General features: G+C 36.0%; 2 protein-coding genes across 2 annotated transcripts in view; both read right to left on the reverse strand.

Moving 5' to 3' along the window:
- Positions 1-330: 330 nt before the first annotated feature.
- CCNA2 (cyclin A2) lies at positions 331-8,267 on the reverse strand. The gene is made up of 8 exons (XM_008592451.1): positions 5,947-8,267; positions 4,922-5,165; positions 3,529-3,641; positions 3,156-3,379; positions 2,119-2,326; positions 1,572-1,685; positions 1,007-1,140; positions 331-656 (listed from the first exon to the last, which is right to left on the reverse strand). Exons 1-8 carry the CDS (start codon positions 6,157-6,159, stop codon positions 608-610), a joined length of 1,299 nt encoding a protein of 432 aa, XP_008590673.1. The 5' UTR covers positions 6,160-8,267; the 3' UTR covers positions 331-607.
- A 56-nt stretch (positions 8,268-8,323) lies between these two features.
- The window catches only part of BBS7 (Bardet-Biedl syndrome 7), a 51,349-nt gene continuing 32,236 nt past the window's right edge, over positions 8,324-27,436 (reverse strand). The window contains exons 11-19 of the mRNA XM_008592453.1: positions 23,727-23,919; positions 22,519-22,593; positions 19,585-19,650; positions 15,833-15,972; positions 14,092-14,256; positions 10,989-11,098; positions 10,769-10,872; positions 10,517-10,640; positions 8,324-8,641 (exon numbers count right to left, since the gene is read on the reverse strand). Coding sequence (XP_008590675.1) covers positions 8,508-8,641; positions 10,517-10,640; positions 10,769-10,872; positions 10,989-11,098; positions 14,092-14,256; positions 15,833-15,972; positions 19,585-19,650; positions 22,519-22,593; positions 23,727-23,919 — 1,111 coding nt within the window. The 3' untranslated portion in view covers positions 8,324-8,507. The remainder of the gene's footprint in view (positions 8,642-10,516; positions 10,641-10,768; positions 10,873-10,988; positions 11,099-14,091; positions 14,257-15,832; positions 15,973-19,584; positions 19,651-22,518; positions 22,594-23,726; positions 23,920-27,436) is intronic.

Below are 27,436 nucleotides of genomic sequence, written 5' to 3' on the forward strand. Positions count from 1 at the left end.
TGTTAATTTGCACAAAAGCTTCCCACCCCATCCATACCTCTGTTGAGTAAACCATAACAGGTTTTAAATAACTGACCTGGGTAAAGTGTTAAAAAAGTCTGAGGATCTTTACTGATAAATAAGCACAGGTTTATTCTAGGTATTGTTAGAGTATGCCTGAATCAGCAAACTGGTCCAGTTGCTTATTAAAATGTCAGAATTTGTTTTCCTAAAACTAATTTTAGGGGCAGGCTTCCCTTAGTCTCCATTGTACAGTAAACCTAGTTAACTTTTCTAAGTGAAATCCTCAAGAAGTCAGACTTTTACCTTTAATTAAATTTGACTTACAAACAGTTTTCCAAATCAATTTATTAATTATTATCCTGACAGCTGGCCTCATTAATGCTTTAATAAACATTTAAAATTAGCCACATGTCCAAGATAGATACATGTACAAAAGATATACAAATTAAAACCATTTAATAAGTAATAGATACCATAATTTGTACTTGGCCATAACTTCTATATTCAGAAATGATTGTAAAATTAAAACCTAAGGTAAAAACTGTATGTACACCATATATTTTGAGTGATTCATATCTTAGAAAACAAAGGCAGTCTTTTATTGTTACACATTTAGTTTCTCTGGTGGGTTGAGGAGAGAAACACCATGATACCTGTTAAGTAGAAAAAAAAATCATTTTTAGTAAACATTCATTGGGTCATGGGATAAAACATGTACCAGGAACTCAAAAATGATATTTTCTATCTATCTGATTGTGTTGATGGTTTTAGAATCATTGTCTGGTTCCCAAAACATGCATGCATGCCCCCATCCTCCCACTCTATTCTCCCCCAGATGCAGAACAGAAAACATTAACTACAACCTTCTCCAAACATAGTACATATTAAGAGGACAGCTTCTTAAGGAGCTGTGGCAGATTAGTATGTCCTTTAATAAAGAAAAAATGTCAAAGACCTCTGAACATATTCTGGAAAAGCAAGATCTATTCAAGTTGATTCTTACTTTGAACTTTTGTACTTTTCTCTTATTGACTGTTGTGCATGCTGTGGTGCTTTGAGGTAGGTCTGGTGAAGGTCCATGAGACAAGGCTTAAGACTTTCCAGGGTATATCCAGTCTTATGTATTAACGATTTAGGCTAGAGAGAAGAGAGAAGAGAGCCACTGAGTTTTTTCTAACAGATACAAGTTAATATTTGGTATTAAGCATAAGTTATATTGGTATTAAGCATAAGTTATATTAACTGTCAGTACTAATCTTCAACACCTCTGATATTCTCAGGCCATTATTCCATCTCTTTTATGCTGATTTTGATCCATCTTTACTACTTTCCCTGCCAGCAGCAGGTCATGTGACTTCTTTAAGCACACCTTAAATCCAAGTTACAACTAAGCTTTCTGCTTAACAGATGTTATTCAACATGCAAGATTCCTTAAATAATACATGTATTTGAACAGTTTTTCCATGTAAGAACATTTAGGCAACCATCAGTTCTACACAATTATTTAACTTACTTGGCACAAGCATTTCAATAACAAGATAAATGTGTATAGACAATGTAATACATACCCAGCTTTGTCCTGTTACTGTGTAGAGTGCTAAGTGAAAGGCCGCTCCAGCAATAACTGATGGCAAATACTTTAGGTATGGATCGGCATCTATCAAACTTAATTCTCCCAAAAACTGGAATGAAAAGTACTTATTATAAGAGCTCTAGAATTCAAACTTCAAATTCTCACCTTATGACCTAATTTTTTCCTGTCTTTGATATTGGCTCTGTAAAAAATATTCCATGGCCTCATCTTTAAACATATTCACCATCTTATTAGTGTTTTGCTCCACTCTCACCCTGTATTTTTCCTCCTTTAGTAACTTAAAAAAAAAAAAAAAAAAAAAAACACAAAACTATCTCTCCCAAGACTTTATCCTCATACCACTACTCCCAGTGCTTTCCTAATATGTATTATCCTTTGCCAGTAGTAGGCTTTTTTCCAGACTGCAGCATTAATGTGTCCCTGGAGTACTACATCTCTTCACCAAAACTGTACAATAAAACTAGGGCTTGCCCTTAATTATTACCTAAGAATTTCCATTCAACAAAATGAAAGTGACTTACCATTGCTAAGCTTTCAACTTTGCAGTTTGCAGGCTGTTGATGCAGAAAGTATTGTGTAAGAAACTGATTTACTGTTGGTGCAGCTAAATCAAAAGTAAGGACTTTCAAAACCAGATGCTCCATTCTTAGAACTTGTTTCTTAGTATAGGTGTCATCTGTAATGTACACAAACTCTGCTACTTCTGGGGGGTATATTTCTTCAAACTTTCTACAATGAAAAGAGTTTTATGTAATCAGTCCTTCTAAAAGAAAAGCAAGCTTCCTTATTCCAATTCTGAAATACCATTAGCAGAATATATGGAATGAATCCAAGACCCATGCTCTCCACCCACCTGCATTTCCACTAATACCTAACATCATTTCTAGTGGAGACTGGATAGCTAATTGCTCATTAAAAGGCCCAAGTCAATAATGACTTCTGAGATATTTCTCCCAGGAAAACAAATGAGAGGCACGAGATTTTCTAAGGTAGGAACAACGCCAGAGTTTATCAAGCAGCTGAACATTCAGGAAATACAAGTCTTAGGAAAATAAATATTTTGTTTTTGTTTTCAAACTTAGCTTTAATGTCTTAATGGAAAGAAGATAAGACACTGCTTACATGCCAGAAAGCACTTTATTATGGAAGGAACCACATTTTTAAACTTTGTAATCTAGTCTCTGTTTTCTAAAATGTAGCCAGTCTCCATTTTCATTCAAGGAACCCTGGAATCCAGATCGGGGAAAATTAATGTTCTCAATTAGAAAACAGTTTCATCCTCCTCCTCTCTCCTCATCCCCTGTCATAGTGCTATCCCTAAAGTAGTCACTGACTCTGCTTTGTGTAGTATGTTAAAGTGTCACAGTTAAAAAACCACAAATTTATCCCTATACAAAAGGTAGTGATCACTTTTAATCAAATAAACCGAGTTGGGGGCTGGCCGGTTAGCTCAGTTGGTTAGAATGTGGTGCTGATAACACCAAGATCCAGGGTTTGATCCCTGAATTGGTCAGCTGCCCTCTCCCACCCCTCCAAAAACAATCCAAGTTGGACTTACGAGGCTAACAGCATAGCAGCAGTGCCCACAAGCTGAAGCTTTCCTCTTAGCACAGACATTGAAGAAAGGAACCTATCAATGTAGTTCACAGCCAAATGCAGTGTCTCATTCTGCAGTTTATATTCTTCTCCTACTTCAACTAACCAGTCCACCAAGATAGCCCTCATACTGTTAGTGATGTCTGGCTGTTTCTTCATGTAACCCACTTTAGGTTTACATTTAACCTGTTGAGAAAGTTATTTAGTAGTGTTAAAATTGCAAAAGTATAGAATTATAGTAATTCACTAGTAGTTAAAAAACTTAAACATTACCCTCTCAATTTCATTTAGCCACACTTAATGCAGTAAACAAAATGGATTCAGAGAGGCTTTACCTCCATTTCCCTAAGGTATGTGTGAATATCCTCATGGTAGTCCGGTACTTCATTAACACTCACTGGCTTTTCATCTTCTAATACAATTGACATGTCCATATTATGTGGTGACTCTGGGACAGTTCAAAATACATGATTAAATTAATTGCTTAATTCTCTATTTAACTAAAAATGACCACCCTTATAAGAAATCTCATACTACCAAAGCATTAATTTTGTCCAACTAAAAAGGGCTTCTCATGACAAAGTACATAGGATATTTTGCTCTGGTTTTGCTGTCTGTTAATGAGAAAAAGAAATATTGCTAGGCCACTATCAGGAAAACAAGGATTGAATATTATCTCAAAGTATCATTCATCTTCTATGATAAAAAAGAGCAGATGGCATGGTGGTTCAGTTAGGACAGAGCACTTAGAATCCAAGTTTTGAGATAATATCTAAGATTTGCCTTAAGAGAGACTATAGACCCCAGAGTCTGACATATTCAAAGCACAATTAGGCAATAGCTAGAATCTGAGTTAAATGATTTCCATTAACAAGTGTTCATGAGGTAATTAAGTTTGTTACAGGTTCAAGCAGATTGACACTGTAATCAATAAGTTCGTTTTTTGTAATTTAAATTATCTTTTGAGGCAGAGTATATCATCCATTATTCTTTTCACTTCAGAGATCACCTTAAGGTTAAAAACTTGTTGCAAAATTTGAATAAAAACACAAAATTATTTTCAAAGGACTTTCATGCTTACCCTCCCACCCCTAATCAATAAACTAAAATTAAAGCAAGATTGGATTTCGTGACTCAATAGCCCTATGGTAAAGAAACAGCACTATCTATAGGCAGAGCTGTCTATAGCAGCTACGCTACTTTACATATGGGTAAGGGCACACAACTGTGGTAATTGTACTTGTGGAAGGACAGTGACACTTTCTGGTATCAGATGGTCACCCAGACTGATTTTATAGAAACAAAATTTTAAAGCTGGAAGAAATATTAGATACCACAATATTTAAGAGTGTGTCCTCAAATACCACTCTCTGAAATGATATGTAAGTAGTGAATCTTATAAATGCAACTGAAATCTATTCTCCCAACCAAGCAAACATTTATAGGGTCAGATTAAAATAAATGTTCATCATCTGATTAAATTACTGTGATTGGCATTGTACCTGAAGGAGCACTGGAATAGGATTTTGTCTTTTTGTGTGTCACTAGGTCAGGTGTTAGCCATGAAATCTGAGATAAGTTGTACCCTTTCTAAGCTTGTTAACATTAAACCTAACTCACTATGTCAAAATGATCAGGTAAGACAGTGTCTTAAAATGTAAAGTATCATAAAGCCAATCTAAAAATTATAATTACTTTAATTCAATACGGATTTTCTTTAAGACTTACCAAAACTACCATCCATTGGATAATCAAGAGGTACCAGTGGTTTTCTTGGTCCAGGTAAAGTAATAGCTGAATTAAAAGCCAGGACATCTTCATGCTCTGTTTTTTGAGATTCAGTTGGCTTCTTTTGAGTTTTTTCTTCTGCTTCATCCACATGAATGGTGAATGTAGGCTGTTTATTGTTTGCTTTCCAAGGAGGAACAACGACATGCTCATCATTTATAGGGAGATCCTTAAGAGGTGCAACCTAAAAAGAAATTAATAACTGGCTATGAACCTATTAAATGGAATTTTACCTTCTTCCCCTTATGGGTCTCATAGTCTGCTTTTTCTCCCAAATACTCTATCAGGAAAATTAAACTTTCCGAGGCAAAGTCCAGTGAAAGAATAGTTTGAGTAGTCAGAGACAGAAGAGATGTTCCACTTTGTCAAAGACATTCCTACAAAGGCTGTAAAAAGTCAATACTAAGTAGAGGTACGCAAAACTAACTGAGGCCGCTAGAAGGGTGGGATGGCAGGCCAATAGATGACAAGTTTAGGAAAGAGATGGCAAAAAAGTGTTGGTTCACCACTCTTGCCCCAGGGTGGAGCAAAAGAGCAAATTCAGCTAAAATGGCGGAATTTATCAAAAGTAAGATACTTTGTTTACCCTTTCCTAAAGTAGAGGTAATCTCTTAACTAAATGATGAGGAGGAAGGGGAGGCTGGTCCCAGAGCAGTGCCTGGGGTTTAAAAGTGGAGAGAAAGGCACGAAACTGGACAAAGACGACACTCATGTTGAGGAAGATGCTTCCAATAGAAAGCAGACAGGCAGCATAAGCACATAGTTAGCGGGCGTCGTAATGCTAAAAATAAAGGGAGAAACCACTACTGTGGCATCCCATACTCCAGAAAACCAGGGACCAAGGTCGACTCCAAACCGGAGCCCCTCATAAAACGCCCAAAGAATCCTTTCTCCCCACTCTGGCTGTAAGCCCGTGCTCTCTCCCTCTCGGCCCACCCGCCTACAGATATATGGCATCCCTTTACCCGTCGCGTCTTGGGCTTCTGCTGCGGCGCTGGACCCCGCGTGTTCCCGGCCTTCAGTACCGCCAGCGCGGCCCGGGTCCGCGGCTGCTGGGCAGGCGCCGCCTTCTCCGGGTTGATGTTCTCCTGGTCCTCTTGGAGCGCCGTCTGCTGCAGCGTTAGCGGTGCCGAGCCCGCTTCGCGGGCCGCAGGCCCCGGCGCGGAGCTGCCCAACATCACTGCTCCCAGGGGCGTACGGCGGGATCAGCCTGCGGCGCCAAGCACCGTGCACTACGCCCCGCCGACCGGTCCCGCCAACCCCGCCGAGGAACTCTCCAGCCGTAGCCGCCCGCTGCAGCTCGGGCCAGCGTGCCCGCCCGCCCGCCCTCCAGCCCGTTCACCCAGCTCGGGACCCCGTAGGAGCGAGGGGCCGTGAAAGCTGCAGGCAGGCACTGCCGGCGTGGAGAACCAAAGATGACCCCGAGGTGTACCGAGCAGCCCGCCGGAGCGGCGGCTGTTCATGCAGTTCAAGTATCCCGCGACTATTGAAATAGGCCAATGGGAGAGGCCGAGGCTCCTGACGTCACTGAAGGCGACAGGGTCGCAGGCGAGTGAAGGCAGCCGGAAAGAGAAATTGAGCAGGGGCGGAGCGGAGAAATGTCGAACTGCGGCGGTAGAAAAAAACGCCTGCGCCCGGTTGAGGGGTAGGGGCATAAGGGGCCTGAGCTTCTGGTGACTTTAAACTGAGCCATCAGGCGATCCCCAGGCTCCGGGCAAGGGTGGTCTCTTAAATATTTTAGGAAAACGTAATTGAACTTTAACAAAACTATTAGTAGGCCACCCCAGCCTTTAGCCCTGGGACCTCTAGTTAGCTTGACGGGCTTGTTTCCCAAAGCCTAAAATCTGCCTTGGCCCTCACTGGCCTTGGCCAAGTTTATTCAGTATTTCCTGTTCTCTTTAACAGTTTTCTGTTAACTCCTATTAACAGTTTTCTTACCTGTTAATTGGGAGTAATAATATCTATACGTCGTACGGTTGTTATTAGGATTAAATAATGTGGAAAAATCATTTAACACTCTGCTCACATAGTAATACTCAACTGGCAGACTATAATGTCATCTTACCATTTAGCTGCTATTCACAGGCAGAAGTTGTCTTATGCTTTTATTTTTCCTAATGAAGACGCAATTAAGATGCCTCTTGAACTACTGTTGAATATATAACAAATAATGTATAACAAGAAATTCAAATAGACAGTCATCAATTTTTATCTATTTCCCCCAAGCTGGGGCAGCCAACAAAGAGAATACAGTGAAATTCTAGTGACCTAGATATAATTATATGTTCCATTTAGAAATAAAGGTTGTTTAAATAGAGTAAAAGCAATAACCTTATTAAAATAAAATTATCTTAACTATACGTGCCTTTAACAAATTTTTACATTTAATATACAAGACTTGCATATAACTAATAAATATAATGGTATATAATTAAGAAGCATTGTTTTCTGAAAAATTCATGTCTGCCCTTCTTGAAAACATAAAGAATAGCTATTTTCCGTTATATTTATGCCATTTTAAAACCTTTAAATACAATATTCCTTTGAAATGAGTAAATATTAATGAAAAGAATTTCCATATATTATCAAAAGAAGATTAGTGGATACTAGAGCAGGAAATTGTAAGAAATCACCACTATTTCTGCACTATTTACCTGTAGTATACTTGTATAGCTTGACTGGTTACAGCACAGCAAGTTAAGATCCCCCCATTCTGTGAAAGCTCTGCTTATTTTCCTGGCCATGATTTACATCACAGAGCCAAGTCAAGCATTTCACAAACTGCAGCAGAGTCATTAAACATTATACCAAGCAAAAGAGAAATCAGTTGCAAATCAATCCCAACTCCTAGAAAAAATAACTGGTAGGTTATTTCCACTGGAATGACGACATACACAGTAACCAGGACACAAACCAGATACCAGAACTTTGGTTCTGGTACCAGCTCTATAAAATACTAGTATGTCCTTTAAATCACATAACCTCACTGAGAATCAGTTTTCTTATATGATATGACAAACTTATAAAATCGTTGTTAGGATCAAATAAGGTAATATATAAAAATACACTTTGAAACTTGTAAAGCAGCATACACATTAACGTGTGTGTATACTTTCTAAAACATTTGGTATATTTTTATTTTTCAAATATTATTTCTCAATTTAAAAATTAAAACACCCACTTGCCAAAAATGCATTAAAATCTCTTATATAAGGGCTGGCAGGTTACTCAGTTGGTTAGAGTGTGGTGCTGATAACACCAAGGTCCAGGATTCGATCCCTGTACTGGCCAGCCACCAAAAAAAAATTAAAAAAATACCTTATCATTCGTGTTTGAAAAATAAAAATTCTCTTTATTTTTAAAAAGCTCCATTGCTAAAAAAAAAAAACCTCATTATATCTCAAATGTTTTTAGATGATATTAAAAAGCATTTGAAATAAAAGTATGTACAGTCAGCTTGTAAAGTCTGTTTTAACATTTTTCATTTAAACAGACCACTTCTTTGGGACTTTACCTTGTTTATATCTCAAGCCGCATCAAAGAAAGCAATCAATGCATTTTGGTCATAACTGTCCAGAATCTCCAGTAGAAGAGGTACTTTGGTTTTTACATTGGTGCCTTTGAACTTAAACTTATCTATGAAAAGATCGGTGATCATGCCTATAAAGAAAAATGTTAATTTCCTGTCATTGATTAGTTCTATTTAATGATACAATATTTAATGAAAGTGAGTAATCTATTTCCAAGCACCTTAATTCCATTATTTAACATATACAAACCTAAAAGAGTTGATGTTTAAAAAGTATATATATTTGGGAGGAATTTTAAGTTTCCAGATATAAATCATTTGGCTAATAAACCTCTTAATGATTGGTTACAAGCTATAAAATCAGACAGTCAACTGCTGGCCATTGTTGAACTGCTACTGATACATACTCGTATAACATCACAAGCGGTTTATTTTTCCTACTAAGCAGATCATTTTGACATAGTGCAGGCTGATTCTATTCTTAACGGCTTAATCTAAATTAAAATATTCCAACTATATGTTGACCACTTTTGTGGTTTCACTTGAAGGTAAATAGTTCCAGGTTCAAAGATCTGGGCAAATTATTTCACCTTTGCATTTTCTCATATGTAAAATAGGAATAGCTCAAACTGTCAATCCTTTATACAAATCCTTTGATGCAAGATTTATTTCAGAATTTTTCAGATTTTAGGAAATATATGGATGAATATTTGCACTATGTGGAATAAAAAAGATTATAAATAACCCCATGTCAGTTTAAGTCAGGTTTTGTCATTAAATTAATTCAGATAAAGTCAGATTTTGCTACCAAATGATTTATGAAAAATGTTTTTGTTTTCAAAGCTTTCTGGATTTTGAAATCAGTGATAAGAAATGATAGATCTGCATCACTGACCTCCTAAGTTATTATAAGGAGAAAACAGATCACGTGTTTGCCATATAGTAAACATTAAGATATTAGATATTATTGTTACTGTTTGTGAGAAAGTCTCTGGGTATGTAATAAGAAATTCAAGGGCCGGCCCGGTGGCGCACTGGATGGTGCGCCGCTTGGGAAGCGCGGCGGCGCTCCCGTCCGAGGGTTCGGATCCCACATGCAGACTGGCTCCCGCTCACTGGCTGAGCGAGGCGCGGGAGCAACACCGAAGAAATTCAATAGGCAAGCTTACGGATCAATGTGGATTTATGATACCAATTGGCTACAGAGTGAACATGAAGACTTGGCATAGTGTTAAAAGTATGCATTTTGGGGTGAGAAGGTTGTAATGCAGGCTCTGCCACTCATAGCTATGTGGCAACAAATTCCTTCAGTCTCAGATTTCGGTTAAAGAATATAAAAAAATGAAGATAACACCATCTACCTTGAAGAGCTGTTGTAAGGATTAAAGATCCTACCTGATTATGAGGATGGTATAAAAAAATAGTGTGCTATGTACAACAGGTTTTATGCAAAGGTCACTAACAAAATTGTTTTTCTTAAGCTGCTCCTTCTTTCCTTCTTTTTCTCTTCCATCCTCTCCCTTCCCTTGCTCTTTCTTTCTTTCAGTACAATTTGTGAAACACCCAACTTCTCGCCACCAAAGCAAAATGAGTTTTGAACTGTACACAGCATATATATCCCTTATTAACTTTTGCCTAAAAAGTATTAAATGCTGCATTTTTATATTTCACAAAAGCAACAAAACCTGAAAATTATTTGTGTGATATATAGTCTATCTAGGGCTCTATAAGTTATATTCATTTTACACCATGTTTCTTCATATATATAAATTCATTGCAGTACACTTGTTTCACTTAATTTTTACTTGTATTTTAGTGAGTAAAAATATTAAATATTAAAACTGGCTTGACAAAATACAGAAATAGTCCGTTCAATAAATTGGTTGTCACTGGCTCATGATTGCCTGTAATCTATGCCTCTTTCTGCCCAGCTTCTCTCACACGATCCTTGGCAAATAGCCTGTTGAAAAGACATATGGCTAGGTATTGTAGGATAGTCCACTGACCATAGAGTCTATCCAGGTGCGCAGATTGCTTTTTGTACTCTTCCTGTAGGTGATCTGCCTCTTCTAGAATACAGCGATATTCTGGTATCAGAAAGTCTGTATTTCCCTCATGAACCTGCAATTCCTTATTTAAAATTAAAAACAGAAGCACTTAATGTTCAAAAATTAATCCAGTGTAACATTCAATGTTTATAATTTTAGAAATCCCATTACTTAAAGTAATTATGATGAGTCGATGACATATATACTTACTTTTAAAGCATCAATTAACTGCACTTTCTTAGCCAAAAGCAACTGATATTCCAGCTTTGGATGGATTAGCTTTAAAGTGTGTTTGACCGATACTTCATTTATGTCTAGAAGGAGTTGGTCAGGAACAATTAGAGAAGTCACTTTGATGAGAAACATTATTATTATAACAACAACAAAAATCAGAAAGAATGAGTAAAAGTTTTCTTTTTTTTTTTTTTACCGTATGCTATGTTGAGGTTAATTTTCCTTTTTGTAGCTTCCTTAGAAAGCACATCTTTTAGGATGGATATAGTAGAAATGTTGTCAGATTTAAAAACTCCTTCTCCTTTTCTATAAAATTAATATATTTTTTAAAAGAAGAGTTGTAGAAGGAAGTGGTCCAGTAAATACATATTTTATGACTACTACTTGGTGTTTAGATTTCATTTGATTTTAGATTTCTTTGTAAACATATTTTATTAAAATGAAGCACATTTAAACATGTAATCCTTTACTATTACATTAATTCAGCTTCTGAACATATTTGTAAAATTAAACAAAAGATGCTAGATATATGCCTGTCAAAGATATGACAATTTATATAAGTAATTCATTTAATGTAACCCTTTTCTTCACTCTCATTAATAATATTTCCAATAGATAACCTCTTATGTATAAAATGCATTTAGAATGGCTTACTTCATAATAAGTATGTTTTCCTTTGATGTAATCACACAAATTACAGCTTCAACCTTGAAAGAAATCTGATAACAAACCCAAAAGAGTGACATCTGCTGTTTTTCCATGCCCAGCACCCATTGCCACTGCTTATGCCCACAGGAGCCTTATTTTTCTTTAAGGAACCATTCCTTCTCTCTTTCTCTCTCTCCCCATTCTCAGTCCATAGTTTCAGTAGCAATGGCTTCAATCCATTTCTAGGACTTCAGGAGGAAACACTTAACAGTACATTCCATACCCCCAACTACAGTGGTTCATGGCTAGACAATGATATTCAGTCTTGGGACTTTTACTAGAACTAGTGGGAAAGAGGCTCTATGGCAGCTGAAAAGATAGAAGGCTGGATTCCAGGAGCTATTAGTCACCACCATGCCACTACATGGTAAAGCCAAGAAAAGACAAAAGTAGAACTGAGCAATGGGAAGGGATAAAGTCTTGGTGGTTTCAGAGAAGCCACTAATCCAGTTGTACCTGAATCAGATTACTGCTAGTCTTTTAAGTTACGTGAGCTCATAAATTCCTTTTATTTGGTTAAGCCTGCTTGCATTTGGTTCTTTTTTATGATGACCAAAATTTTCCTAATTAGGCTGGCTGGTTAGTTCAGTTGGCTAGAGAGCAGTGTTATAACACCAAGATTCAGATCCCCATACTGGCCAGCTGCCAAAAAAAAAATTTTTTTTTTATATTGACTAGCTGTAGGCAAATGCTAATTGTTTTTTCTAGAAAGATAAATAATACACCCATACTATTTTGATCCCAATTATGTTATTAGTAATTTAGTAATCATGACATTTTCACTGGTCTTTAATCTTAACAGAAGATATATTTAGCAAACACACTGCCAGGCACTGTGGAATGACTCACATGGTTTATCTTCTTTTAATCATCACAACAAATTCAATGAAGTGAGTGCTATTACTTCCATTTTTTGTAAGAGAAAACTGAAGCTTAGAGAGTTAAGTAACCAGCTAAGGTCACATAGCTTGTGAGTCACAGAGCCAAGATTCAAACCTAAGTATGTCTGTCTTCAAAGCACATGCTTCTATACTACCGCCACATACATGTATTTTATTCAGGTACCCGAAAAACAATTATTGAGCACCTACTTTGTGTAAAGCCGTGTGTTAGGTACTTGGAGGATACATACAAAGATAATTAAAAATAGACTGCCCATGAGACAAGCTCACATAAAAATTATCATATACTTCAAGCAAATAACAAATACCAAAGACAGGTAAGGACAAAATGCTATGGGAACAGCAGAGGGAATCAAGGAAGTCTTCAAAAATGTAGCGATTAAGTTCGGCCTTGAAGGATAAACAGAGTTTTGACTGTTAAAGAGAATATTTAAAGAGACAGAATGGTAAAGAGCATGGGTAAAAATACATAATATGCTAGGCACATGTTGAATTATCTGCTGTGATTCAAATATGAGGCTAACTGTGGCACTTCACAACAGGAGAAATTATTTCAGATTTAGACAGATATAAGCTTCCCTGGAGGGTACAGTGGAACACCTCCATAGAACTGATGCTAAAACCCATTAGATTTCTGAAGAGTTCTTGGTCCCAAAAAGTTGCATTCTGAGGTAAAATTATGTGTTCACTGCTGTTTCCAGAACTTAGCATAATAAAGACTCAACTAGGAAGCAGGAAGTAGAACACCTCAATTATCTGCTCAGGAGCAGAAGCAGAGAGAAGAAAAGATCTCTCAAACAAACAAAGCAAAAAAAACCCCCCAAAACAAACAAAAACAACCTATAGATGTGAGAAAGAATGAAAATGTAAAGACCTTGAAAAAGCAGGAGGGTCTAAGCTCAAAGAGCACATGTAGAGAAATTAGCCTTGCCCAAGAAGAAGGCCATTTCACATTGAGAGATAGGTAAAAGGAGAAGGAAAAGTTTAGCCTCTACTATACTGAGAAAATGAAAGAAATTATGGGAGCTTATGGGAGAAGAGTGAAAAGTGACAGTGAAGGTGGGCAGGAGTGCTACTAGGAGCTTGAGAAGAGTGTAAAAAATATAATGACCTCCACCCTATAACATTATAGCTTGAAAAAGCCTGCATATTCTGAGCACCAAAGTTCTAAGCCATTTCATGTTTTTGCATAAAGAAGTTCAACTGGAATCTTTATTGGAATTAGGATAAATATTCAAATCAATTTGGGAAGGGCTGCCATCTTTACAATGTCTTCATATTGATGACTATAGAATATATTACTCCATTTAATCAAGTCTCTTATGTCAATAAAATTTTATAGTTTTTTTCATGTAAGTTCTGCATATTTCTAATTAAGAATATTCCTACAGATTTTACATGGATATTTTGTTATTGTTACTGCTTCTTTGAAAGGGCGTTTAAACAATTTATTTTCTAACCAGTTATTACTATTGCTGGGAATTTAGGAAAGGTATTGATCTTTGCATATTCATCTTTACTCAAATCATTCTCTAAACTCATTAATTATACTTGTTTTTCAATAGATTCTCCTGAGCAGTATGGGTTTCAATCATATTATTTGCAAATTATTCCTGCTAAAACAAATAAAAACTTATAAGCTCCATTTTATAAAATAACACTTATGAACGAGTAATAAGTTTGATTTACCTGTAGATACTTTCAAGTTGTGTATCCAGGAAGGTGTTCTGGAAGTAAAATGTAACACTTTCTCCTGCTGGAGGTTTTTCAGGAACTTCAGGCAGGCAAAAAACCACCCAGGAGTGAACTTCAGCAAAACTGAACTGGCCTGTTAGAGTCAGTGTATTCATGGGTCTGTAATTTAATATTAGAGGTGCACATTTGTGCACAGCAATAAGTGGAAGTGTTATACTTACACATTAACAAGCAGAATTTTGCAACAGTAGCTAAACAAATATATAAAATAATTTTTCCCAGATTAATTTTACAGAACAAATAATGAACATTTCAATTTCAGGAAAAAAATTTGAATGTTTGTCTGTAACTGCACTTGTGCTAGGTGTCTTGATATTCAGTTAAGTGATACAAACAGCTTTTTTTCATTATAACATGCTTTATAAATAAAATTCAGTTTACTCACGTAGATTTCATTTTTTAAAACTTCATCTAGTATTTCTACTATGTTAACTACAAAACATACTTACACAAGAATCTCCTAAGGGAAAGAATCAGCATAATGTGAAGGGAAAGAATTGGGCTTTTAAGTAAGATAGGCACAGATTTGAAACCTTGCTCCATTATTTACTAGCTGTGTGCCAAGTTAGAGAAAAATACCTTCTATTTTGCAGGATATGGGATAGTATTTTCTGTCTTACAAAAGCACACAATAGAGTAACAAGGGAAAAAAAGGTGTAAAATAAATCAAATAAATTTAAAATAAATCAAATGGATAATCACAAAGTTAAGAAAATGCAAAGTTTATGGAATAAAAAATTCAGAAGGGCCTTTAACAAGATACAGAATTCAGAAATCTCAAAGCCGGAAGGAACATTTGAGATCATCCAGACCAATAGCCTCATTTACAGATAAGAAAACTAAAATCTGGAGAAATAAATTTCCCCAAAGTCACATAGGAACAGATTCTAATCCGAGTCTCTTGATTCCCAGTTTGCTGTTCTTTCACCATGCTGCCTCCATAAATGCAACTTTAATTTTTAAGCAGGAAGACACCCGAAAAAGAGTCTATTCTCTTCAATGTTTTCCAGAAATCTTCCTTAGGCCTCAAATCATAACTCTGGTTCTTTATTAGCAAGTTACTTACTTTTCTGAGTCTCTATTTCTCATTTGTAAAATGGAGACATTAGTATCAGTCTTGCTGTAAGAATTAAATGATAATACATAAGCACCTACGACAGTACATGGCACAGAGAAGGTATTCAATAATTGTTCATCTGTTTCCCTTCTCTTTCATCTAAGCCCATGTCCTCTCATCCTGAAAAACTACAAACAGGAGAAAGCTTAAACTGAAGTGGAAGTGAGAAATAAAAGCGACTCTCACAACCAAACAGAAACAGAAAGAAAATATAATGCTTAATGCTAATACAATGACATCTTATTCACAGAGAACTACTCTACAATCTAAATGCTAAACAGTATTTGCTCACATAGGTGTTTGAGAAAGAGAAACACTACTCTAATGATCTCAGAAAGGTAATATGAGAAAGACAGGAAAGTCCAGCTCAAATCAGCCTCTAAAATAAGACAAAGAATCTTGTATTTATTAGAAATATTAAATCCATAGTATTTTAAATATTTATTTAATTTTTAAATTGTAGAAATAGCTACCAGAATTTACACTATAAAGATAAAAAGAACATTTATCTGAATTGTGTAATATCCTAAAAATAAACTGCTCTCTTCTTTGTCCTACCTGTCATGATCAATAACATGTGTTCTTTGATGGAGTGAAAGGGGTTTGATGTGGTACTGGCGAACCTGACAGGTTTTAGGTTGAATTCTTGGAGTCACATATGCTTGAAGTGTGCCATACTGGCCTTCAATTGAGCGAATCTGATTTACCATTAAAGTGAAAAGAAAATAAGAATAATTAGCAACATAAACATATCTTTAAAATGTTCAACACAAGTTATCAAGTACTTATGCCTTAATCTCTTCTGCACTATTTTGAAGGATATAATGACATTCTATTAAACTACTTTTTGCCAAGAATAAAGGAAAATTAAAAAGATTTTGGCAGTCAATAGCAAAATTAATCAATCTATAAATTATCCCTACCACATATTTTCAGTAGATTTATCTACATTTACCAATCCTAAGCCATTCCATACTCAATCACATCTAAAAATACAGGTGTATAATATATTTTATAAGATTCACATCAAAAATGATGGAAATCTAGACATTTTTGAACAGATAAGTGAATTTTCAAAATAACTAAAACTTATATGGTATATTTCATTTTCTCAGAAATAGAGTACTATAGCATGTGGCTGTTGTTATAAAAATCTATTGACAGAAAAAAATGTTTTCAAGAACTTAATTCTTGACTTTCTGTAAAAACAGAGAAGCATACCCATAAGCTAATTATGGCATATCTAGGAAAATCTTTAGGACTATTTTGAATATGGCTAGTTGGATATCCTGAGAACTCAAAACACTTAACAGAAAATAATAATTCACTAAAAGTGATGATCTAATTTAAGAGCAATTGGAAAGCTGTCCAGCTTTTCCCTCCTGCCCCTCTTTCAGTTCCTCTCTGTTCTAATTCATGGGGTGGACTGTAGTACCTCTTGTACAACAAAGGTAACTTCTTTTATTTAACAGATAGTTTAATTCACACTTTTCATGTCATGTAAGGAAAAAAAAAATCAATGTTTTACCTAAATGGAAAATATAAATGAAAGTTTAAAGCAAGATTTTCTGCAAACATTGCATTGCAAATATTGCTCTTACTGGGGAGAAAGGAAAGATAAAAGGATAAGAAAAGATAAAGATAATGAATAACAATATGAAAAGAAAAAAATAGATCTGATAATCCTAGACTTTTGAGTTTTTAAAAGGGTAAGCTTACCCTGGCAGCAGAATTTTTTCCACAAAAAGAAGAGCTTTAGTAATGAATATAACAATTTTTATATAAAAAATTTTATTTTTTAATAATGAATATAACAATTCTTTTTTTTTGGCAGCTAGCCAGTGCGGGGTTCCCTTGACCCTGGTGTTAGGACAACACACCCAACTAAGCAAACTGGCCAGCCCTCATATTTATTATTTAAAAATTCAAACAGTAAAGAAAAATTAGGAAAAACAAGTCACCTGAAATTCTACCACTCAGAGATGATTATTATTACTATTTTGGGAGTTATCCAAATACATAATTTCACATGAATAAATTCTATTTATATTATAGACATCTTTGCTTTCATTTCTTATATTCACATTCTTTTCCCTTATTTTTGCCTCTCCTATTACTATCACCACCCTCCCACTCCCATCCCACTTATGCTGTTCTTATATTGTACGAGGGTACTTCAAAAAGTTTGTGGAAAAACAGAATTAAAAGATACGATGAATCTTTCCATGAACTTTTTGAAGTACCCTTGTATAACCTGCTGTACCAGATAGGTATATTTCTTTTCATACCTTTCTTCATATTTATATTGTTATACATAAAAATACATATAAATATATAGGGATTTTTAATCAGCATTTTGTGTTTTTCATGAGATTCCCTCAATGGTAACAGGTAATGATCAACTCATTCTTTATAGTAGCTGTATAAAATCCCATGGTATGGATAAAAATCTATTTTATTCTACCATTCATTAGTGAAGAATCACTTTGTTTCTACTTTTCTGCCTCTACAAGCAATGATGCAATTAATTTTATACACATCTGTGTGTATATTACTGTGATTATATTGCTGTTGAATAGATTCCCCCAAATGAAGTTATTACCTGTTTTTCAAAGTGACTAACAATTTGTATTTCCATATTCAGTGGACTTTTTTTTAATAACAATTTATAGGCTGTCTTTATATTTTATTGATTTATTATGTGGAAGACAAATTTTCTTTTTTTAAATAATTAGGTACTTAATTTATCTCAATTTATTTTTTATATATGGCACAAAAATCCACTTAGTTTTCTTCCAGATGGATGCCAGTTGTGCCAACGCCAATTTTTACACAGAAATAATGATTTAATATAATTTTTCTCTAAATAGAAATATCATGCATCAAATCCTGTTAAGTATATGCTGGGCTCTATTTCTAGACTCTATACTATTGCATGGCCTATTTATTTAGGCTTAGAAATAACCTTATTTTTCTTATTATGGTGGTTGTACAGTATGTTTTATCATATGGCAAGGCAAGTTCCACTTTTTCTTCTTTTGCATAATTTTCTTTCATAATTTTTTTTTTTCTCTTCAGGCACTTATTTTTTCATCTGAACTTTAAATTGTATCCAATTTTTTAAAAAGGAACATTGCTTTTAAAAAATGTTAAGCCTACTTTCAAACTTATTGGAAAAATCTTGCTCATTGATATAAAACTTAAACGTTTAATTAAGTCACTTATCCATAAAATATACTTAAGTATATTCTTTTAGAAATAAATTTATCCCAATCTCCAATATTTCTTTCAAAAATCATGAAAAGAAACTTATGTAGACAAAAATAAATTATTTGGAAGAAAATAATTACATTTAACTGAAACTTTCTGAACCAAATGTGAAAGAATTATTGTGTAACAGCACCTCTCTCGAAAAAAACATACTTTTAATTTCAAAACATCAGCAACACCAGGAAAAAAAAGCTCCAGTCCTTAACTTTTAGATCATAGGTGTATAAAACCTAAAAAATCTCACACTACAAATAACTAATATAGATTTGTGTGATATGCTCCATATTTAATTGTAAAAATGATTATGTTACTAGATGGCTAAAGAAAACTTTAAAAGTCTTTCTCTAGAATAGATAATGATAATTGACATCACTAGAATACAATCAGCAAAATCCAGACAACAAGAAAATATATGGAAAATGCCCAGACACTTCAATAACTAAATTAGTTTATTTGTACCATGATTGGATTAAACAAACTGTAAAAACAAAAATCAGTCAAATTTGAACACTAAATACTTGATAATATTGAGGAATTATTGTTATTTTTTCTTAGGAGTGATAATACTATTGGAGTTATGCTAAAAAAAAAAGTACTTATCTTTCAGACATACATATTGAAATATTTACAAATAAAATTATAAATATCTTGTATTTGCTTCAAAATAATTTTATGGTGTTAAGTGATAATATAAACAAGATTGCCATGAGTTGACCATTGCTGAAGCTGGGTAATAAATACATGGGGATTCGTTACTTTTATATGTTTGAAACTTTCCATACTAGAAAATTATAAAAAATTTCTAGTTAGAAGAGGCTTAAAGATCAATAATTTTAGAGAAGGTGATTGATTATTAACAGAGATAGTGGTTTGGGCTAAATTAAAACCTAATTGGTTATTCAAAAGTTGTTAATCCAAAATGATTCATTTCAGGGAGAAATTCAATGCAAAAAAAATTATCATAAATTATAAGATATACCAAGGAAAAAAAAAAAACAAAGTTCAAACATTTAAGTAAAGACAATTTCTAACATCTTTACCTTGAGTTCCAGCCTTGTGGTATTTGCCTGGCACCGGTAAGTGGCAAGAAGAAAGTTGTCATTTGACTGGGAAGAATTCAAAGTTGAGGAAAAGGATGAATCCATGTTTTTAATAACAAAAACAGCATCAGTAATAATATTTTCAAATATGTTCTCGCCTACTTCTACAAACAACCCTATGCACTAAGTTTTACTGTGTAAGTTTTAAAAGATGAAGAAACAGGCTACGAGGGGCTAGGTAAATTTCCCCAAAGCTAGTAAGTGATGAAACTGGAATTCAAATTCATATCTGTAAGACTGAAACACATGCTCTTTCCATTTTGGGTCTTTACAATAATGTTTTAAACATTAAGAGTTCTTCTAAAAATCTAACTGATAATGCAAATGCCAAATGTTTACATTATAAATGCATGTACATCAATGTTTGATGCTGAATGTCTTTGATTTTCACAAATACTTATAAAGAAAAGAGAAATATCTCATCTCTGTACTCCCAGCAAATAGGATAGTGCCTGGCATATTGTAGACACTTAATATGTGTTTGTTGAATTAAATTGGAGAGTTTCCTTCAAATATTATAACTTCTTGATGTGAATATTAAAAAACTAAAAATAGAAAAATACATCTAGGTGCATGAATTACAAAAACAGACAAAGCAACTTTTTTTTTTTTTTTCTTTTTGTGGCCGGACCGTATGGGGATCTGAACCCATGACCTTGGGGTTATAATTTTTTTTTTCTGGTGGCTGGCCAGTGTGGGGAATCTGAACCCTTGACCTTAGTGTTAGAACATGGCACACTAACCAACTGAGATAACCAGCCAGCCCAGCATGAAATATTTTACAGGCAATTTTCATATGGTGCTATTTCCCTATTTTTAATAAATAACTGAAGAAATTAAAAGGATGCTAATATCAAAAAGAAAACTCAAACATTTTAATTTCAAATCATTTAAACTCAGTAAACAGAGAGGAATGATCAATTTAAAACTAAATGTACTCTTGTGTGATTAAAAACAAGTGTTATGTAATTAAGTGAGTATGAATAAAATTATACAGATTAAAAGAGGTAACATGTCTGGGATTAGGTTTGGGAGCAGAGAAGGAGAGGGTGAAGAGCATAAAATAAGACTGGCCTTATGTTAAAAACTAGGGATGAGGGCTGGCCAGTTAGCTCAGTTGGTAAGAGCACAGTTTTCTAACACTAAGGTTAAGGGTTCAGATCCCCATGCCAGCCAGCCGCCAAAAAAAGGGAAAATTAGTGATAGGTACATGGAGGTGATTATACTCAGCTTTCTACTTTTTGCATACTTAAAATCTCTATAACAAGTTTTTTTAAAAAGCTATTATCCTAGAAAATAGCTTTTTTTTTTTTTTTAAAGATGACCGGTAAGGGGATCTCAACCCTTGGCTTGGTGTTGTCAGCACCACGCTCAGCCAGTGAGCAAACCGGCCATCCCTATATAGGATCCGAACCCGTGGCCTTGGTGTTATCAGCACCGCACTCTACCGAGTGAGCCATGGGCCGGCCCTCAGTGAGCAAACCGGCCATCCCTATATAGGATCCGAACCCGCGGCCTTGGTGTTACCAGCACCGCACTCTACCGAGTGAGCCACGGGCCGGCCCTAGAAAATAGCTTTTAAATTATTATAAACTATTCATTTCAGAGGATCCTGCAGTGATGTTAATAAAACAGGTTAATCTTTCATAAACAGTAAATCTTTCATAGCAACTTAAGAATCAAAGATTTTAAGTGTAACTTAATTTTTTAAATGATCATAAAAATGTAGGCCCTAATCTTTTAGGTTTGAGTCTCAAACAGGGATGACAAATGATATATTAATAACAAAACAACTATTATAAAATCTCTTATCAAAAAGAAAATTTTGAGTATGAAATTATATTGAAAATTATATCCTCATATAGTTAACATTTTTCTTTATCTACTCTTTTATTCCTCCCTTTCAAAAAATATATATAATTACTTACCAACTCCAGTCACCATCTCTTCCTGCTTTGGCTTGCCTTCAATGCAGCTAATCCAGACCTTATCCTTACCCTAACTTCTCTTTACAAGTCATACCTAGCTCTGAGACTGCTTGTCTGTTAGTACTAAACAGAAAGAAGTTACACAATGAGCATGTCCAAAATCACTGACATGATCTCACCACAGGTATTTTGCACACAGTAAGTGCTCAGTAAATGTCTACTGAATGAAGGTTAATAAACATTTGATAAACCCAGAAAAAGTAAGACATACCAAGAAAAGAAGGGGAAGGAATAGAACATGTTCAAATACAGGGATGTGTGAAACTATATAGCATTTTCAAGAAATTTTAAGAACTTCAGTTTGGCAGAAATAATGTGCATGGGAGGGAAGGTAGCAGCTAGTGAGAGATAAGTTGGAGATGCAATCAAAAGGTGAATTATGGAAAGTTTTCTATGCCAAAATGAGAAATCTAGACTTATATCCAGTAGGAAATAAGGAACATGTAAAAGGTTTTGAGGAAAAAAATGATACAACGATGTTTAATTTGGGGAAGACCTCTCTGGTGGCAGTGTATAGCACAACCTGGAGACGAGAGGCAACACTGGAGGCAGAGAAACTGATAGAGTAAGTAGTTCAAGCAAGACATGATGAGGACCTGGACTAAGTTAACAGAAGTGGGAATGTAGCTGGTAGAGGTATGACAGCAACGGCAGTAGAACTGACAGAAACTAGTGATTAACTGGATATAACAGATCAGAGAAAAGAGAAATCTAGGACAGTACCCCAGTTTTTGGACTATCTGAGCAGAGAGAAAGAGAACAGAAGCAGATTTTAAGGGAAAGATTATGAAAGGAGTATCAAACCCTAGTAGCATTTGTAGACTTTAATCAAAATGGCATAATAGAAATGAAAGCACGTGAAGAATTCTTTACATATGTTACTTACCTCAGAATCACAGCTGCTAAAGCTAACAACAGCAGAATTCTTATCCCCATCCAGTAAATCTATTGGAACATCACTCTATGGTCAATATTAAAATAAAAAGTTCAGATGGAAAACCTAAAAATTTTCTAGTTTATGTTTATCTTTAAATTTGAGAGTATGAATTCTCTTCAATTATACTTGATATAATATATACTTCTAGAAAATAAATACAATAAAGAATAAATGTTATTTAACAATCACCTATTTTTTCTAATTTGGATTATCAGAAATCATAGAATATCATCTCTTACCACCCCCTTAAAGTATAATCTTCCTACCTATTTTTGTCAGTACCGAAAATGTTACTATGACCTGTAAATAATCATACGGGCATTCTGGCTATATCAATTAATTTTTATCCCTTTTAATTTTACCTGTAATATAGAAAGATCATTTTTGATCTCTGTAGAGGTAGTTTCTACGACAAAGTTAATCACTGTACTCTATGTGAATGGCGCTCCTAGAGTTGTTCCATGTAGCAGCCCATGAGCTAACATTACTTAAGAGAGTTTTTTGCCTTTAAGTTTTAATTAATAATCTCATCTCTCTACCACATCTTTTTAAACATTGTCTTCTTCCTTCAATTTATTATGTTCTCATTTTCTGATGGTTTTTCCGTCTTTTGCATATTTTCCATTCATCCTATCATCCTTTTCTACTTCCTGAATATATTGCAATTTAAATGAATGAATGAATGAATGTAGTTGTACATTATTATCCCTAAATTTCACCCTTTGGAATTATCTACTTTGTTAAAATACCTAGAAACTACTGGGTTAATGAGCTAGTTGAACTGTTAGCTATCATTTTAGTATTTCAGGCTTTAAAAAAAGTCTTAATAAGAGCATTAAGTACTGGAGTTTTCTAAGTCACATCACTGTTAAGATTCTCCCAAAGGGTACCCAGAGAAGAAAATCCTCAATGTCCTTTCTATCTCTTCCTAAAATTTAAGTCCCTCCATCTTTTGTTTGTTTATTAAGTATAGGATAAATAAAAAATAAAGATATAATTCAAATAATCTATGAGCAAACTGATTATCTAAGATTAAGAAGTAATCAACATTTAAAATGACTTTCTAAAACTAAGTGTTCAGTAATAATTACTGCTGCATATGACTGGTTTGCAGACTACACCCTGTCATAAAACTAAGAAATTAGGCTTTTGCTTACCTGTATCAATACATTATCTATTGCAGTCTGTACCTCCAAGATAAGGCTGTAGCTGGCATCATCTTTATTTAATGTAAATTTGTCATTTATACTAAATGAAGGTACTGCCGATTTTGCTTTGCTTGATTGAGAATACTGTTGATAGTTCTCTCTTTCCTGCAATACCTTATACTGCAAATGTTCCAACTCACTCCTAGAGGAAAATATACACAATTCTGTCACCCCTAAGAATAAACATTTGAGGTCCTTAGAATGTTTAGAATGTAAATTTGAGACATTTACTTTTGCAAAATGGGTTTTTGTTGATTGAGCTAGAACTATAACATCAATAGGAACAAAATTTTTACTCTTGTGACTGACCAAATGATTCTACATTATTTATCCCTAATACAAAAATTAAAACATCTACTCAGTCTCATAGTAGCAATACTAATAAAGAGTTATTAATGTATCAAGGCAGATTATAAATAATCAATTCTAACACACAAATCTGTTTACAGTTGCATATTGTACAGAACAGAAATTGATTGTACTAATCAGAAGAGAAACTAATATGGCATAAGAACATATTAGACAATGAGAATAAACAGAATGTGTGAATACAGTAAACAGATACCTTTCAGTAAGACATTAGGAGAGACAAAGAAGGAGGCTGCAGAGTATTAACATTTTAGGGGCCGGAAGGATGGCCATGAGCCAGTGGCACAGCTTAATTTCTACCAAGTGTGTTGGAAAGGATTCAGCTGAGATTGAACTGTACAGGCATTGCTTAGAGTAGCTCCAGTTAAGGGGAAAGACCACATGCAAATGAAGTAAACAATAACTGGAATAGAACAACATAGGGCTTAGCTAGCCCCAATTGAGTGGGAATACTCTGGGGAGAAACTTAGGAGGAATATTGGTAATGAACAAAGGAAAGGATGCATTCATCCAAGAAATATTTACTGCTAAATATTATGTATTTCTTCCTATGTACCTAGGAGAGTTCCAGGTACTGAATGAACAAATAATACATAAGCTTCTCACAGAGCTTACAATCCAGTGGAATCAGGAGGGGGTAGACTTGGTTATAAATAAAAGGTATTGTATTGAAGATGAGAGATAGTAGTCATTAACTCTACTTAGTGTCCTTGTTGCATGAACTAGGATATCCTGAATGAATCTGGTACACTTGTTTGTATGAACATTAGAGCTTGTTCTCCTGGTGGCTTTGGTGAAGTGGCTTGTACCACTGGTACTTATGGCATTTGCTGCCTTAAAAGTTTCTGTTTCCTTCAACTACTACCAAAAAAAGATCATTCCACTCCCCCAAGAGGTTAGCAAGGGTTGAAATAGGTAAAGCAGTCATTAAAAGTTTTAGCAACTCCCACTTCCTCATTGTATGAAGCAACCTCATGTGAGTGTGGAGTCCCTTTTACAGGACATGTCAAATTGAGCAGGCCATAAAAGCAATCTCTGTGTCTAAGGGAGTCAGCATTACTCAGTTCCAGTAAGAAAACTTATAAGCCAAAGTTATAGATTCAGAAGCATCCACAGGAACAGTGAACATTAGAGTTAATGAGAAATATAGCCGTCTGTGTTGGTTTCTTTCTAATGTCTATGAAAAACAAAAATAAAACACTACATCTATGACTAAATAAATTTAAAAATACAATTCTTGATCTAAGAGAAAGGCAATATAGAATAAAGCATACAAAAAGTGTATTTCTAACTCCAAAATATTATTCAGCACATACTACTAATTTTCTCAAACCCATAAACTTTCAGTTTAAAAGGTGATAAGTTTTTTCAGAAAGAGGCAGCCAGCCCTCACCTCTAATGCAAATGAAAATCCAAAGCAACAAGCAGATAGTCACTTGTAGAACAGAGTACCTAGGAACAAACAACAGAATCCAGCAAAACAGTGAGGAACCCCCCCCCCTCCAAGAAACTTGAGACAGCAACATAGAAAGACAGAGGAAGCACCCAATGAAGACCAGCATGGAGACTGGAGGGACCCTGCACTGCTGGAACAAGGTGGGTGGGGACAAGGGGCAGGGGAGAAGGTGGGAGGTCTGTGGCCAGCACTCCCACCACAGACGCCTCCAAATCAGGCTGCAAAGTAACTGTGTAGCCCTCATGGACAGTGAGCCCAGCACATGGAGCTGCTAGGAACCCACATGACTGCGTTTTTCCAGAGGGGAAGTACAAACTGCATACCCCAACCCCCTTGGTCCTGGGCTGCTATTGGACATTGACATTTTGGAATAGGATCCAGGAAAGCTCAGAGTCCCTCTAGACCCAGCAGGCCCACCCACCTCAGTAGAGAGCATGCTGGGAGTACACTGGCCACCTGGATCCACATCCCCTTTCCCCCAGGGAGTGCAAAGCCCCCCCAGAGCCAGTGCATCCCTGACCAGAGTGTGAGCAGGGAATATGCCGACTATCTGGATCCATGCCCACCTTCCCTGGGAGCTCAGAGTCCCACCTGATCCAGTGGGCCTGTCTGCCTGCCCCAGGAGAGAGTGTGGGGAGTGCACAGGCCACCTGGATCCATGTCCACCTTCCCCAGGAGCTTACAGTCCTGCCTCACACAATAGGCCCACCTGCCCCAGTAGAGAGGGTGCAGGGAATGAGCCAGCATCTACTACTGTGCTCAATGAGAACAAAATATATAACACCCAACCCAACTATCAATATAGAACACTTTGACAGGTAAGAGTCTCTCCCTTCACAAACTACTCCAAAAATTAAAAGATGCACCTCTAATACAAAATGTCCACACATCAATGCAGAGATATGAGAAGCATGAAAAAAGGGAAGGTTTCGTAATGGTGGGATAGACAGTACCCAGTGTCACCCTCCCTCACAATCAACCAATTTACAACTATTAAAAAGCAATGACTGCCAAGCTGGGGCCACTAGAGCTCAGGGGAAGAGAAGGAGAGATCTACAGAGTTCATGAAGGCAGGAGAAGCCATGAAGAGAGAAAGGACCGCTCTGGCCTTTTCAAGCTGCGACCACTTCCAGGATGGCTGTGGTGAGCACAAGGAGTAAGAGCCAAAAGCTGCTGATGTGCCCTCTGTATGAAGTTGCTTGTAGGCTGCAGGGGAGAAGAGGGCCTTGGTGGCCCCCAGGCCAGCTAGACCACTAACAAAGTTCCCGTGAACCCATGTAGGAGCAAGGGGCCACAGACAACTGAAAAAAGGAGCCACTCAGAGGCTGGTGAGTCACTGTAAGGGACCAGTGCATGGACCATCCCATGGGAAGTGTTTGGAGTGTGGGGAGTGGGGGAGATGGGCCCACCAGGGGAACACTGGGGCACAGCATGAACAGCTGATCTGCCCTCCAATCAGCACAGGACCACTCAGTGTAGATTGGTCAGGAATGCAAATCTGCAGGGGGTGCAGTTTGCTGAAAAGACTCAGACTCAGACCAGAGTTTCCACACAACCCCAATGTATTACCTCACAAGACCCAGAAGTGCTTACAAGGTCAACAATTAAAACCTGAGCTGCACAAAAAGCCTTCCCCAGAGAATCAGCAGCAAAGCAGCAATTTAGCTCAACCATAGGGTTCCAGTACTGGTTCCCACAGGAAGTTCCCCAATTTTAGAAGGGGCGGGGGGGGGGGGCCAGGATCTCAGGCACACCTCCCTGATGTCACAATCCAGCCCAGAGGTAACCATAGAGCTGCCACCAGAAGCACCCCAGGCTCCCAAGCTGGGAAGGT

This window comes from Galeopterus variegatus, unplaced genomic scaffold (genome assembly GCF_000696425.1).
Source record: "Galeopterus variegatus unplaced genomic scaffold, G_variegatus-3.0.2 Scaffold7936, whole genome shotgun sequence".
Classification (NCBI taxonomy): domain Eukaryota; kingdom Metazoa; phylum Chordata; class Mammalia; order Dermoptera; family Cynocephalidae; genus Galeopterus; species Galeopterus variegatus.